The following is a 23,305-nucleotide window of genomic DNA, read 5'->3' on the forward strand; positions in this document are numbered from 1 at the left end:
CTTGAAAAACGCTGTCCTCTTGTTCAGCATTACCTGTTACATTGATAAGCCACTTTATCCTACCTCCTTAATGACACTTCCATGTAACATGGTTTAAATGGTTAGCAGAAACATACTAAAAATGGTTGTGCAAATGTCAGAGCAGTGTCAGTACTAAGCCATTTCAACAATAACAGGCCAGCTTCGGGACAGGTACAACTAGAAAATGAAACAGTTGCCCACTGTTTTAAAAGCTTGACTATTTTATAATTATGTCCATGTGCTGTATTATTCAAAACAAAAATTACCCATCATGTAGTCATCAATGACAAATAGAGGTTGCGATGCTGGAATGCCACGCTCACATGCCCGCAACACTCCACAGAAAAACTATTATTACGTGTCTAATGGCCTTGAGCAAATTTGCTGACTCATGGTGACAATGGAGGCTTTCGTGTGTCTGAGTCCAAAATGATAACTTGATATGGACATGTTGCGATTGGCCGTCCTCACAGAGCGTTCAAGTATGCAAGGGAGTAAGGGGAGGATATTAAAACAGAAACAGAAAAACAATCTGGGTCTTTAGGGCTCAAGATGCAATAACAAAAAGAACCAGCAGGAGACGCTTTCGTCCCAGACACCCAAAGGGGTGAGTCATCTAACATTAGGCCCAGCCCTCCTGTCATGTGACCATACTCTGTTGAAACACTGACCCACACTCCTCTGCTCTCTTTCTTCCCTGTTCTCCCTGCATAGCTCGCTCAGTTGAACAGACAGACACAGAGTTAGAGGCAGTGGCCATGGCTGCAAGAAGGAGAAATGGCCCTACTGTGCTTAATTCACACGCTGAGGAGAGAAGCTGTCTTACAGCAAGGTCATCCCTTGGGCAAATACATGCATATGTTTACTCAAAAACACCACACTAATGAAATTCACCAAATACAAGCCCATAAAAGCTAAACCTTTCTCACAAAACCCCAATATACAAACATCAACAAGTCCAGAGCCATTTGAAATAACAGTAACTGGAAGCATGACATTTCTGTAGCAGTCCCCTGGCTCCAGCAACTGTTGCCTTTGCTCTTCAGCACCAAGGCAACCATAGCAAGACTGGGGACTTCCAATAATGTCAAGGTCAGTTCAACCATGCTCACTGAAAAACAGAGAATGTCAGCCCCATTGAGCAGGATACACACTGGTAGGTAGCAACAACAAATGTCAGCTAGCTTTTGGTAAGCAAAGCACAATGTTACAAATGAAACAACCTCAATAAGAACAGAGATGTACAGATACAGACAGATTCAGATTATGACTAAGAATAATATAAGAATTGAGATTTTGGTTGTTTTCTCTTACTCATTACTCATCTACTGACTCATTAAACAGAGACGAGAGCAGCAGGAACAGTTAACAATCATTTGTAACATATTTAGATACAGAAACAAGCAGTGTATCCTACGGTATACCTTACAGATATTTTTCCAAAACATGCTGGCCCACAAAACTCAAAAAGGGAGTCAATATTTGGGCCTCTTCCAAATGAACCAGACAGTAAACTGGAGAGGTAAATTCCATACAAAAAAGGAAAGCCTTTCTTTACCTCCTCCACCACCTCCCACTCCCTTCCTTGTTTGTTCCTTGAGCCATGAATACTGGGCTCAAATTACCAACAGGCTCAACAAAGTCTTTTCACTTCCACTAGAACAGAGGCCATTTTGGAGAAGTCCAAGGGGAGGGACATGCACACAAAATGAACAGCAAAGGAACCCCCCTTCCCATCTGTTATCATGTTTTGTATCACTCTCTAACCATTCTTGGTTTTTTTAAAGCACATGTGCAGTCCAATCATAAGCAAACTAATTCTACTTTATTATCTAAATTAAGTTCTTGAGTAAACTATAGCTATATTTTTTGTTCGTATGTACTCTACGTACATACGGTGTTTTCAAATTGTGTAGCTGTAGCTTCTAGTTGTTCTACTACTAGGTTAAAACTAGTTTTAATTGTTGGCTTTTGTTGAGTAAATTGCTCTCCAGTGTCTACAATATTAATGTTCTGGTATGATGGGGAAAATTATGTTGAAAAAGAAACTAAATTCTTACTGAAAGTAAAAATTAGGGTAGGTTTTGTTGGTTCATAGTGGTGACTATCTCTAGGTCTAGAGTGGGTGAGGACTCCAGACCCCTAGTCAATCGGTACTAGGTGGGGTCAATATTTACATACAACGCCAAAACTTAATCTGCTGTGCTTGTCTTTAAACTCACACAAATTGCATATAGTATACTGATATTGGCTCACACTATGTTTAAAAGTGTGGGACAGCCTGTTTACTGTTGCACGGTCAAATTACTGTTTTTTTAAAAGATTTTCCACCCTGGGAAGAATAACAATGGCCATATGTAATGTTCTGATATTGCAACAGAACCTAATTACACACAATATACAAAAACAAAGACAGAAAAAAACAGGTTTGGGTCAGTCAATAGTGCTGACTTCCTGCTTCCTATGTTTTCTTACCACAAGTGGACATTGAGGAACCGCTAAGTAATGGCACCATATACAGCTCCCATAATACCGGTCCAATAAAAGGTCATCACCTGGATTAAACTAAGCAAATAGGTAAGTGCCTTTCACTGAATAATTACTGCATGGATGATTATTTCTCAGCTGGCAAAAAGTTATTTAACTCTGATGCAGTGAGTAGCTTCTCATTTCGCAACAACTATGCTGGAAGACACATCCTGTGGTTGTAGAAAATATGTTTATCTGTTTTTGTCATGTGACGTGATGAGTCTAGATTTACTCTTTTCCAGAGTGATGCTTAGTGCCTACCGTACAAGCTTATCGAAACGATACCATGGCAAATGCACGGCGTAATCAAAGCTAAAGTCGGCCCAACAAAATATTACTTTGTGATGTATTTTATCATTATTTACGTTGTTCTTTTTTTTTTTTTTTTTGCATGCCCATACACAATATGAATCAAGACCCATACAGTTTCATCATGTTTTTCTTTGCAGCACCCCTCATCTAACCTGATGGAGATTGAGAGGTACTTTAAAGAACAATGGGAGAAACTGCTCAAAGATAGGTGTGCCAAGCTTGTAGTATCATACTCAAAAAGACTTGACGCTGTAATTGGTGCTAAACAATTTCTTGCAAAAGAACCTTGACCTAAATTAACCCTTTAAAGGGTTAATTTGGTTAAAGGGTGTCAGTCAATGCTCAAATTTGTACATTTAAGATGTCTTTTCCACAAAAACCTTCAAAAAAAAGGTTATAGGCTACACATTTTGTTTCTGAACAGCCTGTCCATGTTCATACAGTGTCCACCTGTGCCTTGCCAAACCTCCACAACACTTCCAGTGCAGTGAGATTACACCAGCCTCCGCACACATGCTGTGTACAAGGCAGGATATGAATATATCTGCCATTTCCCAGCACTGCACAGGTCGAGCTGCACTCTCCCAGCTTTAGCATGAGGAAATTGAAGATGAAGAAGAGGCGAATCAATAGGGCCTGGCTTTAAGACAAATGGAATATGTGGCCAGGGAGAAAGCAGCACTTATTGTAGATCTTATTTCACACTCACCCAAACAGATTTACAATATTGCAAAGAAAACACACACACACACACACACACACACACACACACAACACAAACCGGCGATCGTTCCATACTAGCCCGCCTATTCTCTGACAAAAAACATGTCATAATATAAAAAAGTATTATTTCTTGTTAATTTGTGGTTTCTACTTACAATTACTTTTATTGTCTTGATTCAATAACACTACACACACAGAAAAATATATTCCTTGTTTTCAGTCACATTACATGACATACATGACATGAAACTATGGACACTGTTAATTTAGCATCTGCCCCGAGCAACAAATATTTCACATATCAAAAGAAAAAACAAACAAACATATGTGAACGAATTGCAGGTTTTGGCCACATTCCTGTGTAACATTCCTGAACAGCCCACTGTAACGTTACAGTTGCTAAAATTCCTTGCCAGAGCTTGTCTACATATATGAATCCCTCTCCTTACACTGCTGCCAGGATAGGAGCTTATAAGTACAGGTAGCTGTATGCATTTCTGTAAATAGGTCAATAATACTGCAGTTTAGGAGCTAAAGGACAAAAGGTTCTTTATAATCAAAGCAATGTTGAGTGCCATTTAGCTAGCTACCTATACAAAGTAAGTAACTGCACAGAATACACTGCATGACAGACCGTCACACAACATTGCCATCTATGACTGAAAATGTAATGTTTGTTGTTGAAACAAGCAAATAATTAAATTTCACAATGGATTTCACAAATTCAATTGTGATAATAATGGCATAAAGGTTAGAACCCAATACAGATGCAGAGAGAGCAATGTGTTCTGTGAGCAACAGAAAAGCCCAATTTGGAACAACTCTAGGCTTTGGTGAGTAGAAAACCTTGAGATAAAGTTGTAAACAAGCTAACTAGCTGCAATAGCAGGCTAAATGTTAGCAGCATGCTAACTTTGGTTGATGCTTGATTTCATCCTTCAGCATGGGGTTTTTCACAACTATGGTTAAATGATAAGAAAAAGGACTGAAATTATCCTTAAGGCAATCACCAAAAAAGTTTGAGGGTTACATTAGACGCTTTAGCCCATAACTCGCAGAGCACTTCATTAGCTAACATTAGCTAACTGTATGACTGTAGCTGACTTCTCAAAACATAAAATTAATTTATGCGCTTAGAAAAATCACCTCACAGCATTTCTCTTTTACCAATGTCTGATTAATGTCAGGTAGGTATGATAAATTTTGGACACATACTACCCCCGCGATATTAAACTTCATGTGACAGGAAGTGCATTGTTGACTCTTTCCTCTCTCTGCCACTTAACATAGTGACATTGGCACAAATTTTCCACTTTAGTTATAGAGTATTAGGGGATTTGTAGCTTCAGTTATTTTCAGTTATAACACAAACTAAAGGAGAGATAGTCTTTACAACATGATTCAGACTTAAGCTAAGTTGTTGGCAGTTGTGTAAAAAGAACACTGTGGCAGCATTTTATCGACCTTTTAGAGTTTAGTGTAAACAACAAGCCGTTTTAAAGAAGGGTTAACTTAGAACCAACATTCCACTATCTTGGTCTAAAAACGAGCTACAATAAGTTCACCTTCAAACAAATGTTACATGCACTGTGCTAAACATATGCAATATTCTATACAGAAATCATCCCTATTATTAGAGAAATTATTTTTTAAATGTTAATGTTGCTACTGTAGGAAACAACAAACTCTCAGCCACAGTTACAACAAGCTAAATGTGATCAGACTGAGGCACTGGCCCACTCTGAACTGAACACGAATACTGTGTAAAAAAACAAAAGTTACTCTGAACAGGCACCACAGTAGGAAAAGTAAATTCTATCCCTGACTTATATAATCACTTTAACAGCCTGTACATTCTAATTCTAACTTGCAAAACTTCCAAAAACCCTCTGAGCTGGCAAGCCCATGAGGAGGAACTACACACCATAAAGAGAAGGTGTGGCTGAGAAATGGTGAATACATTTTCTTGACTGTCATGGATCTTGCAAAATGACTAGAGTTAGATACATTTTCTGTCTTAATTTGAAATCACTAAAATAAATATACTGAAAATAAAAATGTTAGAAAAATTAGCTTTATTTGAATTTTAACACTAAGTATTTGATAGTCTTTATATTTCAAATTGGTATTCAGTTCCTGATATAATTCTGATTATTACAACAATGATTAGCTTCCGTAGATATTATCATGCTGAGCAATCGGGAGTCCTGGGAGCATAGTGTGCCTCGACATTAACACAACAATGTCCAGTGGCCTGAATGGAACTAGACCAGACCAGGGATGAGGAGACACACAATGGAGAACAAAGGCCAAGTGAGAGTTATAACAGGAGTGGGGGAGAGAACAGTCAACAGCAGGGCCAGCGTGACACAAAATCAATCATCTGTTTCGGGGCAAACAAGCCAGCCACTGTCATTTTGATGCTCAGTAACCTAGAGACAGCAAAAAAACAGAAAAGACTACTGCCTGTTTAGGCTTGACCAACTGTTTCTAAGCTGCTTCTGTTTCCTTTTTCTCCTCCAAGTCAAACTGAAAGTGGGCTGCTTCTATGGTTTAGACAAAGACAAAGCCTTGCTTTACACAACAGGTATTGTGTTTGTGGAGGTGTGTTGTTTCATATATAAATATGGCAATGAAATATCCAACTGGAGGAATAGATATTTGTGATTAAGAGTCAATATAATTCTACAAGCCACCAGGAATTCATGCTTGCATGTATGAGATTGGTCAACACTTCAACTTGCTGGGAAACTTCACAACGCTCTGCAGGAAAAATGTAACTGGATTCATTTTTTTTTTTTTTGCTGTACGTCATTTTGGACAACTCCCCGTCAGTTCCCCCTCTCCCCCTCCCTGCTGTGTCAGCGCACATCCCCCATTCAAATGATTGGCAAGGGCTGCATTTTTTTTTTCCATGTGGAGCAAATGTCTGTTTCACTGTGGCCATGGTTCTCACAATGGCTGTATTCCCTGCAAGCAATGTCTTTTCCAAAATGTGGGGAGGGATGTTTTCCCGAGTAGTAGTCTAGCAGAGGCGTCACACCCAAAAAAAGCCATCTTGTTGTTAGATAAGCTCATGCTCTGTCATAACATGAACCAGAGACACCCTCTGTCTCTCACCACGTGATCTCACTGAATGACAAACATATTCACATGTCATTTCCTCTTTTGGCCGACAGCCTTTTTCGGAGTGACACGAGGGCTTGTCCTGGCTCCACCTCACAACAACATTTGCAGCAAGGCACATATAGCCATATATAAGTTAATTGCAATAACCCAAAAAAACAAAAACAAAAAACACACACATACACACACACAAACAGAGGATTGGAAGCCATTTTGGACTGCTGCAGGGCTTCTATTGCCCTAATATGACTTCAAGTCAATGTAATGAATATAACAAGATGTATGTAATGTTATTTGGTATAAAACAACTATCAAGCTTCAGAGGGGAACAAATGTAAATTCAACAAGGTTTCAAGACAGTGTTTTAAGTCAAAATGGGTGTTAAAAGCATGAGTGAATGACTATCCAGCCATAAATACAATTTACATAAAGGAATAAAAAAAAAAACTCCCACCTCAATCTACTCAAAATAGAAAAAAAAAACAACCACATATTCTCATGGTGACAAAGCAGAGTGCTTATGAACAGTAAAAACCACTAGTCATTCATTTTCCTTTTTGACACTTCTGCTGTATATTTTAAAAAGAACAGCAGAAAAACTGACTGGTGCAAAAGCTCTCCTGGTTGTTTTTCCTCCTGCCTTCCTTCTCATTTGCTCTCTCCCCATGTGACAACACCCTGTAAGCAAACATCCTTGGAAATTTGATTTTGCAATGTTGGTTTCGCCTCATACAAAGCATTTATATATTTTTATTAATCATTATATGACTCCTTTATTATCCTGTTTAGTTCCATAAAGCAAATATGGAAAGGAACCAGGAAAGAGGGGGGCAAAGAGACAGGAGGGAGAAGCCTAAAATGGCTGCCTGCAGTTCAAAAGGCACAGGGACACAAACTCTGGTGAGCTTTTCCCTGCTCTAGTCTCAGTGAAGTACATTAGAAAGCAAGACAGGTAGTGTGACAGTGAGACGGAGAAAGATAAAAGAAACGAAAGAAAAAATATAAAGGCGCAATAAAACACGAACAGGAGAGAGAGAGCAGATAGAGAGATTATTACGTAGATTGCCTGCTTCACCCCTCCCCTCTCTGCCTTGTTTTTTTTCCAGGCCTCCTCCTCCTCCTCCTCGTCTTCCTCCATTATTCTACCAAGAAGCACTGCTTCTCTACACAAAACAGAATTAACCAGCACAGCCCTCTGCAACACGGCTCCCCTAGTGCAGAGAAAACGCTGCGCCCCATTGGAGCAGCTCCAGTACTCATGCACCAATAAGAAAGCACAGATGAGGCAGGCGTTAGAGTTACTTGTTTTTAACCCCGTTGTGCAGGATGGCAAGCCACACAACACACAGCAGCTGTAGATGAGACGCTACACAACCGGAGTACTACAATGTGTGTCCCTGAAGTCAAACAACAGAGGGCATCTCAAGACAGTCACAAAATAAACTACATGATACAGATAAAAAGTACATACTTTTGTGCTAAGAAAAAAAAATCATAAACATGTTTAGATGTAATAGATGAACTATTTTTTAGCTGCCATTCGCTACAGTAACAAAAGCAGTGTAGGAAAACAACAAAACAGCACACGGCTGCTTCTCACCTACATTAATTTAATCCACACAGGTGTAGATCCACAACACTTGGCTTGGCACAACACACATGAAATCGTATTTACATATCAATAGCTACACCTGCCCTCCATTTAATGATAAGTGTCATCAGCATGCAAATGGGAAGCTAAAAGGACAGGGCTTTCTCCCTCCTATTCCTCACAGCAACACCCCCTCCTCCACCTCTCACCCAGTCTTCTCCAACCGTCTGCATCGAGATAGAATCCTGTCTTCTCTTGGAAATGGGCCAATATCCTGATTCACTCCCTTTGTACATGTACACACAGAGAAATCAGGGTTTAAAATTTCTATAACTATGATAAAGACTAATCGCTACACAGAGCTTACTCATTCTAGTCATGTTTGCAAGGCCACATCACCCACAGCAATTACATTTTCCTAGTTTGTAAGCACAGTGTCAATGTCAACGAGAGGGAAAGATTGTATGCATTAGCAAACAGAAAAATGGGCCAGGGTAACCTTGCATGTCTGCACATTCCACAGATCTACAGAGCCTCAGAGGCCCATATTGGGAAAGAAGGGTTTATATCCTGTAGAAAGATCCACACAGAGCTACTCTCAAAGAGAGCCCTGTTTCATAAATTGTAGCTTAACACACCTACCACATGTATTACACACATAACAATCTGAAGCAGGCAGGTCAGTTCACAAGAGCAGCAACAAGCAGCAAAGCACGACACACTACACTCTTAGTTTTCCCAGGGTGGCAGGTTGAGTTTAGAAGGCTCATCATTGTGTGCTTTCCTGCGTCATTTCTTACTTTGCTATGTGCTGTGTCTAATATCTTCCTGTTAGTGATCAATGTTTGTTCACGATACCAAGAAGGGTCAGGTCAAGGAGAGTGCTAGTAGGGCTTGTGTTTCCAGTAGTTCTAAGTGGCAAAGTCTGTGAGCTGCAGCCGACACATTCTATTAAAAGATGTGAAACACATTCAGAGAATGTCAGGCACAACCAATGAAAACAAGGCTCAGCTTGCAGCAATCTGGCTTCCAGTGGGCTTCAAGATCAATCTGAATACTTGGCACTGGCTGAACCTCGCTGTAATCTTTGTACTACTGAAGCAAGGTCGACTATAGCCCAGAAAAAAAAAAAAAAAAAACACTGATACTGGAAGCTTAAAGAGCAACCAAGCAGTTGGCAGAGCAGAAATTAATATACATTCAGTATGATCAGACACAAATATAACTGTAGAGAGGCAGTCACACATCCTGTGACACACAAATGGACCTATCCAAGACCGACAAAACAAAATAGCGTTGCTTTTCTCTAAGCTCCGGACTCCGTACAATGCGTGCCTACGTGGTGCAGCTGAGTGAAACACGCATACTCGGGCGACGGTTAGAGCAGCCATTTGTGCTCGGAAAACGCGGGGTCCTAATAAATTACAAACCTAATAAAAGATTACAATATGGGAAATGCGCTATTGAATCATTCGGCCCTCTGTGTCGGTATCACTTGACAGCTGTTTTGTATCGCAAATTTACAATATAACGTAGTGTTCACCTAATAATAACGACCAACCGTACTATGAAAATACTAAAGCAGTCTAATATTGACACCAGATTTTGATCCCTGAAATCAGATATCTATAATTAGCGTTTCCTCATAAATCAAGACAAGATCCTAGTTATTCAGCAACGCCATGGTGCTTAAAAACATAGCCGCTATGGCTCCCGTAACTTGGCCGAAACTTGTCATTGCTACAGTCCGGATCAACAATGCTACTTGCACTTGCTCACATGGTTAAATAAAAAATTGAGGCTAAAAAAGGAAACAAGAACTCCCCTCTAAAATACCACCCATTTCTCTTAACCGCCACCGAGACTGGGGGGTTGGTAGCTGGGGGAGGTGAAGAACAGCAAGTCACCACCAAGCAGATCTGGTTCCGATGACTGGAGCCCACATGCACGCGCGCGCGCGCGGAAACACACAAAACGAACAAGTCGAGAAAAGCCAAGCGGACTTTCAGCCTGATTCACACGCATGAGCGAAGTCTGGACTGCTGCCAAAGATGAATGCATTAACATGATGTAGCCAAACACCACCGTGATGAGCACACCAGGTTCTCCCATAAAACTAAACGTAGAAGTCCACAAATCCACAGCAATTATGGCGTTGGTTTGAAGCGACGCTTCATGTGAGAACATGGTGTAAAGTATTGGTTCGAAAATAGGGTAAAATTAACCGGAAAATATCCCCAAAGTTTGCTAAGAAGGCTAGTGTAGCATTTGTTGCCTTGTCTGCTAACCTAGCGTTAACACAGCAGCTGGTAGCTTAGCTAACATGAGTCGCCAATAATGACTAAAGTGCACACTGTATCAGGATAAGTTTCAAAATATTCGACGGTTTCGTGGACCCAGGTCTACATTTAACGCAATGCTGTCAAATCAACAATCTATCATTGTTTTTGGTTCTTACAAAACAAGTTTTCCGTATTACCCTACGCCGTAGAGATCTGAAGTTCCTAGCCCAATAAATAGGATGCGATTCTACTTTCAATTCAATGTAATAACTATGCAACAAACGCTAATAAAATCTATATGAGGTTCGGATACTGCTGCTGCTTTGGTCATGTAATATCAAGAGTATTGTAAGCCATTGTGGAAACACATTAACAAAACTTTGAGATTTGTTGTTTAATGCCACCAAACAACATCTATTTATACTTTAATAAACTAACCGCAAAATATGCTTCCCCAAATTAGTAACATAGCATTACAAAGATAAACAAGTGATAATGATTTGCCTCTGGTATGAAACGTCAAAAAAACTGAAGTGGAGGCACCAATGGAGGACTAACGTTAAAGCATACACGAGCTAAACTCCTGAAAACTTGGAGAGTGGCGATAAGAGCCAAGGGGCCGTGGTTGCTTGCAATAATGCTATAATATTGGCAAATGACTGGTAGCGTGTTGTACTCTGCGATGAACATGCTAGCTATCAAACACACATACAAAACACACACACACAACACGAGGAGCAAATAACCATGATCACCAAGATCATTCCAGACACAGCTAAGAGCAGCTCTGTAATGCAAAGCATTAACGTTACTGTAGGGAGCCTTTTAGCTAGCCGAGCAAACCACTTCCACACTGGAAACATGGTGGAAGCTACTAACTTGTTCTAATAAACTTAAGTACACGCTAAGTAGTTAGCTAGCTAACGCAAGTTGGTTAGGTTCATAGCAATGTTGAAAACATGGCTAGTTGTTAATGTTACTGGCTCCATTTTAAAAAGGATATATAACAAATAACACATAACGTTATTGAAAGAATCTTTACTCACCTAAAGAGGCATTCCAAACTAGTCCAAACAAGGCAAATTCATGCAACGTATAGCAGGAAGTCCTTAGAGTATCCCAACATCAAATCCAGCCAGACCAGTAGGCCTGTGTGTCGGCCTCGGTGTCGCCTGTATCCTTAGCCCTCAAAGTAGCTCCTTTTCCAGGGGTAGGAAACAAACTTCTCTGTGTCTCCCACGCATAGGCGTAAAGTTAAATTCCCTGTCCTGTTCAGGTGCAGTGCATCCATTAAGTGTCTACATTAGATCCCCGGTAGTTAGATCCATTTATTTTAGTGTATTGTACATTTACAGTCGCTATTTATAACGGGGTATCCTCTGCTGTGTGATACTGGGCTCCGAGTCTGTGTCGGTGCTCGCTCTCACACCGCCGCCCATCCCCCTCCTCACCGGTATCGACCGCGGGTTCTAGCGAAACTGACACACAACCACGCCACGGGGTTTCCCTGGCGACCGTGCAGGGGCTCTCTCTTTGGACGGCCCCTCACGAGAAGTCCCGCCTCTCGCCAACGACTCGACACTAATCTGTCAATCATGTTAGAAATTAGGAATACTTGTAAGTCATTGGTTCGGCTCCACGTCGATCATGCTTTCCCGGCAACTGCGTAAACCGGGGCGGGCCCTAATTTGAGGAGGGGTGCGAATTTGTGTTCCATAATGAAACACGACGAGGAGAGCTAGAGAGCGGCTGCAGCCGGGAAGCAATGTGACATTCAGCAGAGGACTCGTACCTTCTAAGTTTCGGCAAAGGCGTATTATTAAATTCAAAGGCAGTGGAATTTATTTGAATGCGGTAGTGGGATTCTTGGTTTTTATTTGAGGGTTATATTCGTCTATCTACCGTGGAAGGACCTTTATACCAATACATAGTAGCAGGCGTTCACTACACGGGGTCTCCGGGGCCCAGTTCCAGGGACAGCAGCGGCAGGGTCAGCCCAGCCCCACCTGGCGGTGTGAGGTGCTGCTCTGGTGGGATCGGGTTCGGTCTGGACGTGGAAACTCACCAGTGCTCTTAAGCTGCTGCTGCTATTACTGGTATCTCCTAATGGCGATTCTTGTTGCCGAAATCAGTCTCTGCTCACTCCTGCAGACAGCGGCAGTGAGCGACACAACGAAAAATCCCCTTTATCGAGCTGCTGCTCATTAAAAGTGCTGCAGGGAGCGGGGACAGAAACGTGCGGCTCAGTCACTGCCCCAGTGTAGCGCACACAGCGGATGTAGAATCAAAGAGCCACATGGAAACATTGTCTTAATCAGACACACATAAATAAAAGCTGCTGTCGGCATCTGGACGACAGTATTTCTAAGTGCATGTCACAGTCAGGCAGGAGACCGAGTGGCGACGTCGGATTGGCCGCGGTGATAAATGCCAACGTCATTTGTTGCAGAGGTCTGATGAGCGCTGAGATCAGACGGCGGAATAATAAAATGGTCACTGCGGCTGAGAGGAGAGAGTCGAGGCGAACGACAAGGTAGTTGTTATATTAGAGGTACGACCAGCCTGCAGCTACAGGACTGGCCACACGTGGGTGTGACAGGAAGCTCCACTGTCATATTAATGTCGTACCCAGCAATTAACAAGTGTTATAGTGTAATGGAGTATTCATGAAACACTGGAAACTAATTACACACACACGATCATCAATGATTCACATCACGTGAACCCGCATCTCTCTTTATTTACATTTAACACATCTATAAAGTTGAATTGATCTTATGTTGCACTCCTGGAACCTTCTGTGGTTGCTGATCTTTCTAAACACAGGTTAATCATTGAAGGACAGGACGCTCATGCTAAGGAAGTGGTCATATTTCAAAATGCTGCTATTGTTACTGCAGTGGGAAAAAAGCAGAGTCATACAGCCTGTAGAAACCCAGCTCTGCAACATGGCTCTTCACCCCCACCGCATCTTTCGATATCTGCACAATCACGTAAATCACGTCGTTCCAAGCTGCTTGTTCCTTCATCTGCGGGAAATTGTAATCTCACGTAAACCACTGTATAACACATGGGGCACTCTTTCAGGATTTAGGACTTAAGTGGTCGCTTCTAAAATAAATTTCATATTTCACGCACATCACTGCAAAGAGTTGCTGCAGACAGAATCTCTGGCACTAAACCAAGAATTCTGGGAGTGGCTGCTCATGGTTAGTGAGAACATTCAGAAGACGACTCACACAGCATTCTTTATTAAGATTATTAGTGTGCAAGATACCAGTTGTCATATAAACACAATAATCTGCATTCTCTCAAGCTGTAAATTGATCAGGTTATTGCAAACTATCCACGGCAGGCAGTCTGGGTGCATCAACTTAGGCCCAGCGCAGACCTTTATTCCACGACCTTTTAGCTCCACACAGCATCTCCCTGACCCTAACGTTCAACTGACAAATCCAAAACGCAGAAGTTGGGATTTTCTTTCCCCCTTTTGCATAAATGACAAAAAAAAAATACAACAAAGTCCAGTAGCTTTGCATACTGTTTAGGATGGCACACAACAGATTAAACAGTGTATGACCCCAACAGGCATATGTATACAAAATATAGCCATTTATCATATAATACCTAATGTCATTGAGTGTATAGGACAGGGATCTTTGGGAGGATAGTTGCATACAGACATTATCATTTAAACATCAAAAATGAGTGTTTGCACATAACACAAAGGTTACTCTTCACTTAGGGAAGTGACTTCCAATAGGAAAATGCTAGGGCTGCTATGGGCATGATTCTAATTACATTATGTGTTAGTCTACAGTACTCAGCCCCCTTGAAGAAGCATAACTACAATATTACAAAACAGCGTTTTCCCCCAAATGTTCCCTAAAGGATCAAATAAACTCTTGACTTTAGCATATCAAAAATAGAACAACAAACTACACGTGTTTGAAAATAATTCATTAAGATACTAATATGACTCTCCTCTAAGTAGGTGGCCACTAAAAGGAGGAAGTTCACCAGAAAAAAGAAACTTTAACTGCCTTCATCTCATTCCCTTGTCAGAAACCGGTCTCTCTCTCTCTTTCTCTCTCCCCTCCTGCTTCCAACGGCCGACTAAGCGGCTCAGACAAAGAATGAAAGGGAAACAAATGGTTGGGTGTTTGTTTTCTGGTGTTGGGACATGTCTTGGTTTCCCTTCTTCTTTAGGTCTTTTTTACGGTTGTTACACTTGCGGGAATCTCACTCTTGCTGGGAAATGCTGCCATCTGATGGTTGCATCTTGCTGCGGAGCCATGCCTCCTCACCGTGGGGATGAGCCCCTCAGAGCAGCGTCAGACTCCCAGTGACATTGTTCACCACCTCCTCCTCACCCATGATGGCCAGAACAGTGCGGGAGCCAGCTTCCACCTGCCAAAGACAACATGGATCTGTGTAGTGCTGTTATTCTCTAGTTTGTTCACACCAAGGCAACACTGACAACACCACATGTATTTCTTACTACATATATTTATACTAAACATGTTAAAGATTTATTGGGACTGAGTACTGGTGCCTCCAAAGGACAACATTGAAACTTTGAAGTTGACATGCTTTCCTCACCTGGGTGAGCCCTGCATCCTGGACCAGGTAAGTAGGCAGGCTGAGGCTCATAGCCAGGGCCTGCAGCTCCAAAAGATGAGCCACACTGGTGCCCTGCACTACCACCTTCTTGGCTCTGTAGCAACACCATGCATATATAATCATTATTAATGATTACTAAGACTGACTTCTTAGCTCAATAATATAAATGCTACCATGGGATGTTTATCAAAATGTAGTTCTGTGGATCACATCAATACCGGATTATTATTCCATTTTTTTGCCATTTTTATTCCATTTTTGTTATTTTTACTTACTAAAATTTACTAAAATTGAGATGGAAATCTTTCTACTCATTACATTTATTTGAAAGCTCTAGTTACTAGTTACTTACACAAAGTATTATAAACAATTATACGATGACGTATTAATGTGGACTAACCACTGCACAGTACATTTTTTTTACTTACCCACGGTTGTCCCACTTCCAGGCCATCTCCCTCCAGCTGTTCTTTTCTTGTAGAGCCTGGTACAAACCCACAGCAGCATGGCCGACCTGGGCTGCCACCTGCACAAACATACAGTACTCAGGTCACCTGAATAGGAATTTGACACAGGCCATTTTCACATCTAAACTCTGAACAATGTCAGGAGAGTCAGGTCCAGGTCCAGTCAGGGGCATTCTCATGTGGGCTGGAACTGGTTATTTTCAGTGAAGTTTGTGGCACCTGTGTAGAGCATGTGGGAGGAATAATATGACACAGTGAAGATCACATTCTGATATTTTTTGAACTGTGTGCTGTGTGGCTTGCAGGACAAAGACTGGGTAAGCTCCAGACTGCATGTCTTGACTGACAAGTGCCTCTCTAGCTGTTCGAATAAAGTTACATGCCTCAGTGATCAAGTCTTAAAAGTGCTATGGTGACCACTGGACTTGCCAGTGGTCACCATATGGACTTGACCATAACAGGTTCACTAGGCTTCACTTTTGCCAGTGGAGCAGCACACTACCATTGAGCCATTACCATAGGGGTAGGGCAATCTTTTCTTTAAGATGAGCTATCTGAACACACGCCTCACAGTCCACACTGCCACCGCTAGACATACCTTTCCAACACCCATAGCAAGCTCCATGTTCACCACAAACACCATCTTGAACATGATGTCATCGTCTCCCACCTCCTGCAGGTCCGAGTGGACAGAGACAGAGACTGAGTTTTGGCTTTGGACAAACTCCACAAGGTCTAATGTACCAAGGTGTACCTGTGGGGACTAAGGCTAGCTTATGGGCACCTCATTCTCCAGCTTGTTGAAGTAGTACATAGCCGCCTCTTCAGCAGACACGTTCCGAGTGTGCTGCAGTGCCTGAAGGGGAGAGAAATAATGAAAAGACAGATAGTGTTAACTAGTAAATTAAAATCTATTCAAAATCTTAACATGCTAGCACAAGCTTAAGGTGCAAACTTTAGCTTTGCGGCTGGTGCGACGTATTCATGTTCGTATTCTTCTCAGACACACATTCTTTACTGCAGAGTCAGTAATACTCAGCTTTCATTAAATTTAGTACCAGCAAAATTCAGTTTCCACAGGGTGGGTGTTGACAGAAATACAGCCTCTAATTAGTTCATTGTGGCACCAGATTTGACTGGCATGTATTTAAGTTTAATTTAAACTTAGGTCATTTAATTTTTGTTTATTCACAATTTTGTTTGTTCATTGAAAGGTGAGTCTCATTTTTATCAGGTTTTTAATTCTTAAATAATATTGACATTTCTAGGGGTTTTGAGATGACAACTGTCACCCTCTTGTTGTGTAAAGTTACCAAAGTTAAAGTCACTGCACTGACTCACTCACATGGGGCTGACATGAGCTAAAATGTGAGATTTACTTAGCAAACAGCACTAGCTAAATGTTCAACTTTTTCATTTGCAGCCTACAAACGTTTGACTGATCAGGAGCTTATCATTCCACACAAGCTGCTGGTTTTTTAATAAGACTCTGCATTAAGACGGTTTGTTTATGTCCGTTTAACCACATTTCACATTATCGTTTGTTGATGAAAAATGTAACAGGTTACATCATCATTGCAGCTTTTTTTGGTATTTTGTTTTTTGCCAGTTTTCCTTAACAAAATGAACACTGCCTCAAATTCTGAAAAGAGCTGCCCACTCTTGAGTGTACTGTCACACCTCTTTGGCTGCTTCCTCTGGGATGTCCAACTCTCTGAGCTGCTGCAGAAACACAGGGTTGACGTCCTGGGAGCAGGAGTCTGGACCTGACTGCTCTGATGACTCCATTCCTGACTGCAATACAGAGAACTGTAACAGTGAACACGGCACACGGCACTACCCATGAATAGGACAGAATCCTTTGAGCAAATCGGGATCCTGGTAAACAGATCTCAGTGTTCTGAGTATTTACATGGATTAATGGAGGACTTGTCAGCAAAAAAAAAACAAAAAACAAGATAGTCCTATCACACTGCTCTCGTGCTCCTAAAGAGACAAACTGTAAATGACCATGTTTGATGCCAGTAATATTCTCATAAAGACTGTCCATCCATAATCAACAAACATATTAGAAACATTACTCTAAGTGACCTTGTTACGGCACCACCTTCTGTTTTCTTCTAACAACAATTATTGGAAATGGTCCTGAAAAGATTTAATAACCAACAAGATTAAAGAGGTTTCTTTTCAAATGATGCACAGATGCTACCATGTCAAAATGTATTTGTAAAAATAAAAGCTCAACTTTGGGTTTTTTGTAGTAACTAGAATGAGACACTGAAACACTTGATGAACTTTCTCCATCTTAGTGACAGCGACACTCAATACATTTAAATCTGCTTCTGATTTTTGCCGAATATTATATTTACACCAGCAAAGTTTCAAACCAAAAGCCACATTGTTTAGCTTTTGTTTTAATATTTAATATATATTTACAGTCTCAACGATGCCGATACCATTGCGAGAAATGTTCAGTTTTATCCTGAAAAGCTGTTTTGTACTTTAAGTTAAAAAAGAAATACTGCTTCAGTCCAACAGGACTGGAAGTAGAAAGAAAGGGTGAGTCTCCAGCCAGCAGGTCGCTACACACCATCCTGCTCCAGCCACTTCATCCTCCCTGTTCCAAACAAGACCTGAGTTACAAGAAGAGACGAGTGAGCAGTTTTTACCCCAGTGTCGCAGAAGGAAGATGGAAAGAGAGCAAACAGCCCAGCTGACTGACACAGAGCCCCACCGGGCGGAACGCTGTGCAGCCGTACGTCAGCGCGAATTGTCATGCATGCCGCTAGCAGCGTTAGCTAGCAACGTCAGTTTTGGTTTATATTGCTAAATTGTTTTAGTAACGTTCAGCCCCTGCTCTTCCTTAGCACTGAAAGATGACTTTATTGATGCTTGACAATTTATTAACGCTAAGACACTTTTAGTTGCACAACGGCGTTTTATTTTTTTTTTTACAATGCTAGCTAGCTAACGTTAGCACTAGCCGCTAATGCTAATGCTAATGCTTGACTCCGAGCTACCTGTGGTTAGCTTACCTGTTAAGCGCAGCTAGCTAGCTCGACGGAACAAACGACGGAGGCGACTTCTCACGGAGTCCGTGCGTCTTAATCTTCACCTGCAACAGTGAAGCTGTGTCCCGGTCTGAGTGCTGTTACATCCAGTGCGATTCCCGTCCTGCAGATACTGGGTTGTGCGTTTACTCCATTTGGTTCCCGACGCTGCTTCCGATGCGCAGCTTCCGACTCAGTAGTTATTTATTTATTTAGTTATTATATTTGAGGTTTAATTTGTAAGCAGACACGAGATTGTTTTTTAAATTTAAATTTCAAACACAATGCATTTTTCTATTTTTTGGCAGACACAGTTCTTCCGAATGGATTCAACACAGAGGTTTCTGAAAACACAACACATCGTTTTAAGAATATTTTATTACTTCAGCATATGTGAGAATTTGTACTCTCTTATTAAACACGTTCAATCACTAAAGTTACAGTCACTACAATATTTACAATGATATTAACACACAAAATAAGAAACATCTTTAAAACTGCTCCTTGCAGAGCCTGCTCTACATTGCCAAATTTATACAGCCTAATAATTATTATAGTTTCCCCTCAGACAGCTTGTCTGTCTCATCTCTGAACTTTCACCCCTACATGAACTGATGGTTTGTTAGCTGCATGGACAGATATGAAAATGTTGCTGTTTCACTGCCACCTTTCTAGGCAGTGATGACAAGGGCTGGGTATGAAACCTAAACAGTAACAAAGTTGGCATGAATCAGATCAGACTCTCAGTCTTGTCATTGTGAAATTGTCTAATTTCAATCTTGTGCAGCTGTCTGAAATGAATCAAGAAAAAAACTATGGATCCAAGAAAATCAAGAAGTTATTTTAATGTGTCTATAAATCTGTAAAGTAAGGAAGAGAAAAACATGACTTTGAAACTCTGGTGTTAAATTGGTACTTGCTGTGTCAGAGTCCGTTTCCTCTTGGATTCATCAGAACCGTACCAGTCAGGCACTAAAACATGCCCCATAGGAAACATTATTTAAATAGAAAACAGTTTCTGACACGAGCTGTCTTTGACAAACCATACCCAGCACCACTAAACCTAGAAAGCCAGTCTGTGTCTGAAATCACTCTCTAGTTTCTATGCACTGCACCATGGTTACTATTTGACATTTTAATTACATGTCTGGATGTAATTTGTCCATAGCTCCCACAATGCAATGCTCCAGGTTGAAGACATAAGAAAATTTGTGTGGGAGTGATTTCAGACAGTATTATTTCATGAATTATTTATTTTTTACAGATTTTTAAGACAACATCAGCAAACATTAGCTGTACCCACTGAACATGTAGTTATAGAATCAACACAGAACCTACATCAACTTGACAAAACGAACAGCCATCTGGACCGAACGAGAACTCCGTACCCCAGCATGATGTCAATACCAGAACATTTTCATGCAGCATCGTTGTCTGGGTTTTGGAGTTGAACAAGTTGAACCATGATTGGACATCACAATCTAGAAGGAATGTTAGAGACATTTACAAAACACACACACATTAAGATTCCACATTGTGAATGAGTTTCTTTATGGAAGGATTTCTGTTTGCCCATCTTTCCAGTGACTCAAACAATCAACATCCACGAAAACAAGTATAAAAGCCAGAAAGAAAAACTGGGGTTTAAAATAATTAAATAGAAATATCTGTGAAACAGAGCAAAAAAGTGTGTGTATGTATTCCACTGCAAATAAGATGCCTAGCAGACGTTACTGTGTATATGAAGACAGATCTGTGGTAGATGGAGGGTTTTTGGTGGGTCACCGACGGCACAGAAAGAGAGCAACTGATGCAGCACAGTAGGCTGAGGTAGACGGTGGCAGTGACTCATGGAGCTCTCAGTGATCTGCTTTAACTAAATGTCGTGACCACGGTAAAAAAAATCTATTTCTTGAGGACATTTTACAGTAAGTAAGGCAGTAGACATGATAAATTAAAAATTGAAACAGAGTAGATTATCATGGCCTACGTAACAGTAGGGAACTAGGGAAAGAATTATGTCAATGAGTGTCCTCACACTGACTGCCATACAAAAGTGTGTGTGTGTGTGTGTGTGTGTGTGTGTGTGTGTGTGTGTGTGTGTGTTCAAAATACTGCTGACATATAATAACCACTTACTTCAATACTTAGCTGTAGATATGTGCACACATACATACACACACACACTCACACACACACCTGACTGTACAGCAGCAACAAGCACACGGGACATAAGAGGTACCGCTTCATAAAAATTCATTCAAAAGGGAAAAGGATGACAAGATAAAATCCCACTTTCATCAGTCTTCAGACTAGGTCGGCTGACTGTGGACCAGCCTGACAGACTTACAGAAGTCACCCAGCGCATCTTCTTTACAGATAAAACCCTCGGTTTTCTCTCCATCAACTGTGCAGCAGCAGGACTGAATTCACCCTTTCACACATCCTGTCTTTCTTTGTCCAGGTCTGTTTAGGTGTCCTGTTTGTCTCTACATTGGACTCTGGGCCTCACAGTGTCTGGACTAAAGTCACAGATGAATCACTAGAACACCAAAAGGTTCTAGGATGTGAACTTCAATGCCAATTACAATCCCCTGATCCTTAATGGAACAACAAAAGTTTTCTTTAAAAACGCTAGGGCCTCCCTCGCCTCACACCTTTTCTTCACAGAGAGAGGAGTGTCTTCTTATTAATCTGTCCATTCTTCTCCCTAATTTGTCACAGACACTTCCACTTAACTCCTGTGGGCATCTGCTCTGTCACAAGTCGGTAACTTTGTTCTCCACTGCAGCAGCAATCTGCTGTAGTCTGTAGCCGAGCTGCATTTTCTGGGCTGTGGTGTCCTCCTCCAGCGCCGTGATGATCTGACGACAAATGGAATAAACACACAAGCTCACTGACCAACTTTTAATGACAGACATGCTCTACATCACAGTCATATCAAACTGGTTATTATTTCTGTATGTGTCATGAGTGTCAGGAGACTATAGAACAGCTTTAAATTCAGTGCACACATTTAGAGTGCTGCTTAAAAGATTGTAAATGCTTTAGAAATGTTTCTATTTCTGCATAAATACAACCTAAACTGTGTATTCTAAGATCAATTGTTCCATGTAGTTAATATACAGTGAGGAACAGAAGTATTTGAACACCCTGCGATTTTGCAGCAACAATCTCCTGCCCTCAGTCAGAGCATTAAAGATGGGTCGTGACTGGGTCTTCCAACATGACAACGACCCGAAGCACACAGCCAGGATAATCGAGGAGTGGCTCCATAAGAAGCATATCAAGGTTCTGGAGTGGCCTAGCCAGTCTCCAGACCTCAATCCAATAGCACATCTTTAGAGAGAGCTTAAACTCTGCGTTGCTCAGAGACAGCCCCGAAACCTGACTGATCTAGAGGAGGGCTGTGTGGAGGAGTGGTCCAAAATCCCTGTTGCAGTGTGTGCAAACCTGGTCAAGAACTATAGGAAATGTTTGACCTCTGTAATTGTAAACAAAGGTTTCTGTACCAACTATTAACACTGATTTTCTCAGGTGTTGAAATACTTATGTTCAGCAGTGCAAGACAAATAAATTCTTTAAAAATCATACAATGTGATTTCCTGAAATTTTCTATTTTTCTATTTCGATTTTTTATTCTGTCTCTCAGAGTGGGGATGCACCTACAATGTGAATTTCAGACCCCTCCATGATTTCTAAGTGGGAGAACTTGCAAAATTGCAGGGTGTTCAAATACTTCTGTTCCTCACTGTATAAAGATTTGGTTTGATATAGCAGAGCAGTTAACACTTTTATTAGAGGTGAAACTTCATTTTAATTTGTCGCTTTGTTTATTTTAAAATATATCGCAGGATACTCATTAAGGAGTTGGATCCGAAACTTAGAATTGAAAACCAGGGATCTGGCCACATTTTTAAATTGGGAAAAAAGTGGCAATCCCTATGAAGAAGAATAAATGTATTCAACCTAAAACAATGCGCAGAAAGCACAGATGGTTTGCAAGCACAGAGAATATAAAATGTAAGTATCTACAGTATGTGCTGGTGTATGTACTGTATGCTCTTCAGCAGTGTGCCATAACAACTTTTATATCTACCACTAGTGGGCACCTAAATAAATAAATAAATCAAACTGCAACTTCAGAATCATTCTTACTTCTTCTTCTACGAGTGTAAAACTAAATCTCCCAAATTCAAAAAAATCCACATCGGTTTCATTTTCAGGCAGAAGTTGCCATTGTTCACACTGACCTCTAGAATATAGTGTAAACTAGTTTTTACATTGCCATACATTTATAGCTTGACTGTGCACACTAAAACATCTTTAGACTGTGCTGTGATTCCACCTGCACTGAAGAGTCAGACTGAGCTTGTATTATTGATTGCTGATGTGGAGTTCTGCTCTCTGCAGTACCTCCTAAACACGAGCCATTCATGTTACCTGGTCGTAGTATTTGTTGATGTACTTGTAGAGCTCGTGCAGTGCCACTAGGTAGTTCAGCTCTCCAGAGTAGTTCTAAAACACACAACCAGTGAGGTTAAATGTCAACACTGCATGCTCTGTGTGCTGCTTTTCTTG

General features: G+C 41.0%; 3 protein-coding genes across 7 annotated transcripts in view; all 3 read right to left on the reverse strand.

Moving 5' to 3' along the window:
* setd5 (SET domain containing 5) overlaps positions 1–12,053 on the reverse strand; it is a 32,363-nt gene extending 20,310 nt beyond the window's left edge. For all 4 annotated transcript variants that reach the window (XM_026344561.1, XM_026344559.2, XM_026344560.1 and 1 more), the window contains exon 1: positions 11,631–12,053. The gene's annotated coding sequence lies outside the window, so the exon portion shown is untranslated. The remainder of the gene's footprint in view (positions 1–11,630) is intronic.
* A 1,766-nt stretch (positions 12,054–13,819) lies between these two features.
* Positions 13,820–18,902, reverse strand: si:dkey-19e4.5 (UBA_like_SF and PTH2 domain-containing protein). Of its 2 annotated transcripts, none has more exons than XM_026344703.1 (7): positions 18,790–18,902; positions 17,355–17,468; positions 16,459–16,530; positions 16,273–16,347; positions 15,636–15,733; positions 15,187–15,301; positions 13,820–14,994 (listed from the first exon to the last, which is right to left on the reverse strand). In XM_026344703.1, exons 2-7 carry the CDS (start codon positions 17,460–17,462, stop codon positions 14,908–14,910), a joined length of 555 nt encoding a protein of 184 aa, XP_026200488.1. In that variant the 5' UTR covers positions 17,463–17,468; positions 18,790–18,902; the 3' UTR covers positions 13,820–14,907. The 2 variants fall into 2 exon arrangements, with proteins under 2 accessions (XP_026200488.1, XP_026200487.1); XM_026344702.1 differs by having other exon boundaries at positions 18,710–18,902.
* A 182-nt stretch (positions 18,903–19,084) lies between these two features.
* Positions 19,085–23,305, reverse strand: part of plxnb1b (plexin b1b) — an 84,442-nt gene continuing 80,221 nt past the window's right edge. The window contains exons 37-38 of the mRNA XM_026344670.2: positions 23,168–23,242; positions 19,085–21,588 (exon numbers count right to left, since the gene is read on the reverse strand). Coding sequence (XP_026200455.1) covers positions 21,484–21,588; positions 23,168–23,242 — 180 coding nt within the window. The 3' untranslated portion in view covers positions 19,085–21,483. The remainder of the gene's footprint in view (positions 21,589–23,167; positions 23,243–23,305) is intronic.

This window comes from Anabas testudineus, chromosome 5 (genome assembly GCF_900324465.2).
Source record: "Anabas testudineus chromosome 5, fAnaTes1.2, whole genome shotgun sequence".
Taxonomy (NCBI): Eukaryota; Metazoa; Chordata; class Actinopteri; order Anabantiformes; family Anabantidae; genus Anabas; species Anabas testudineus.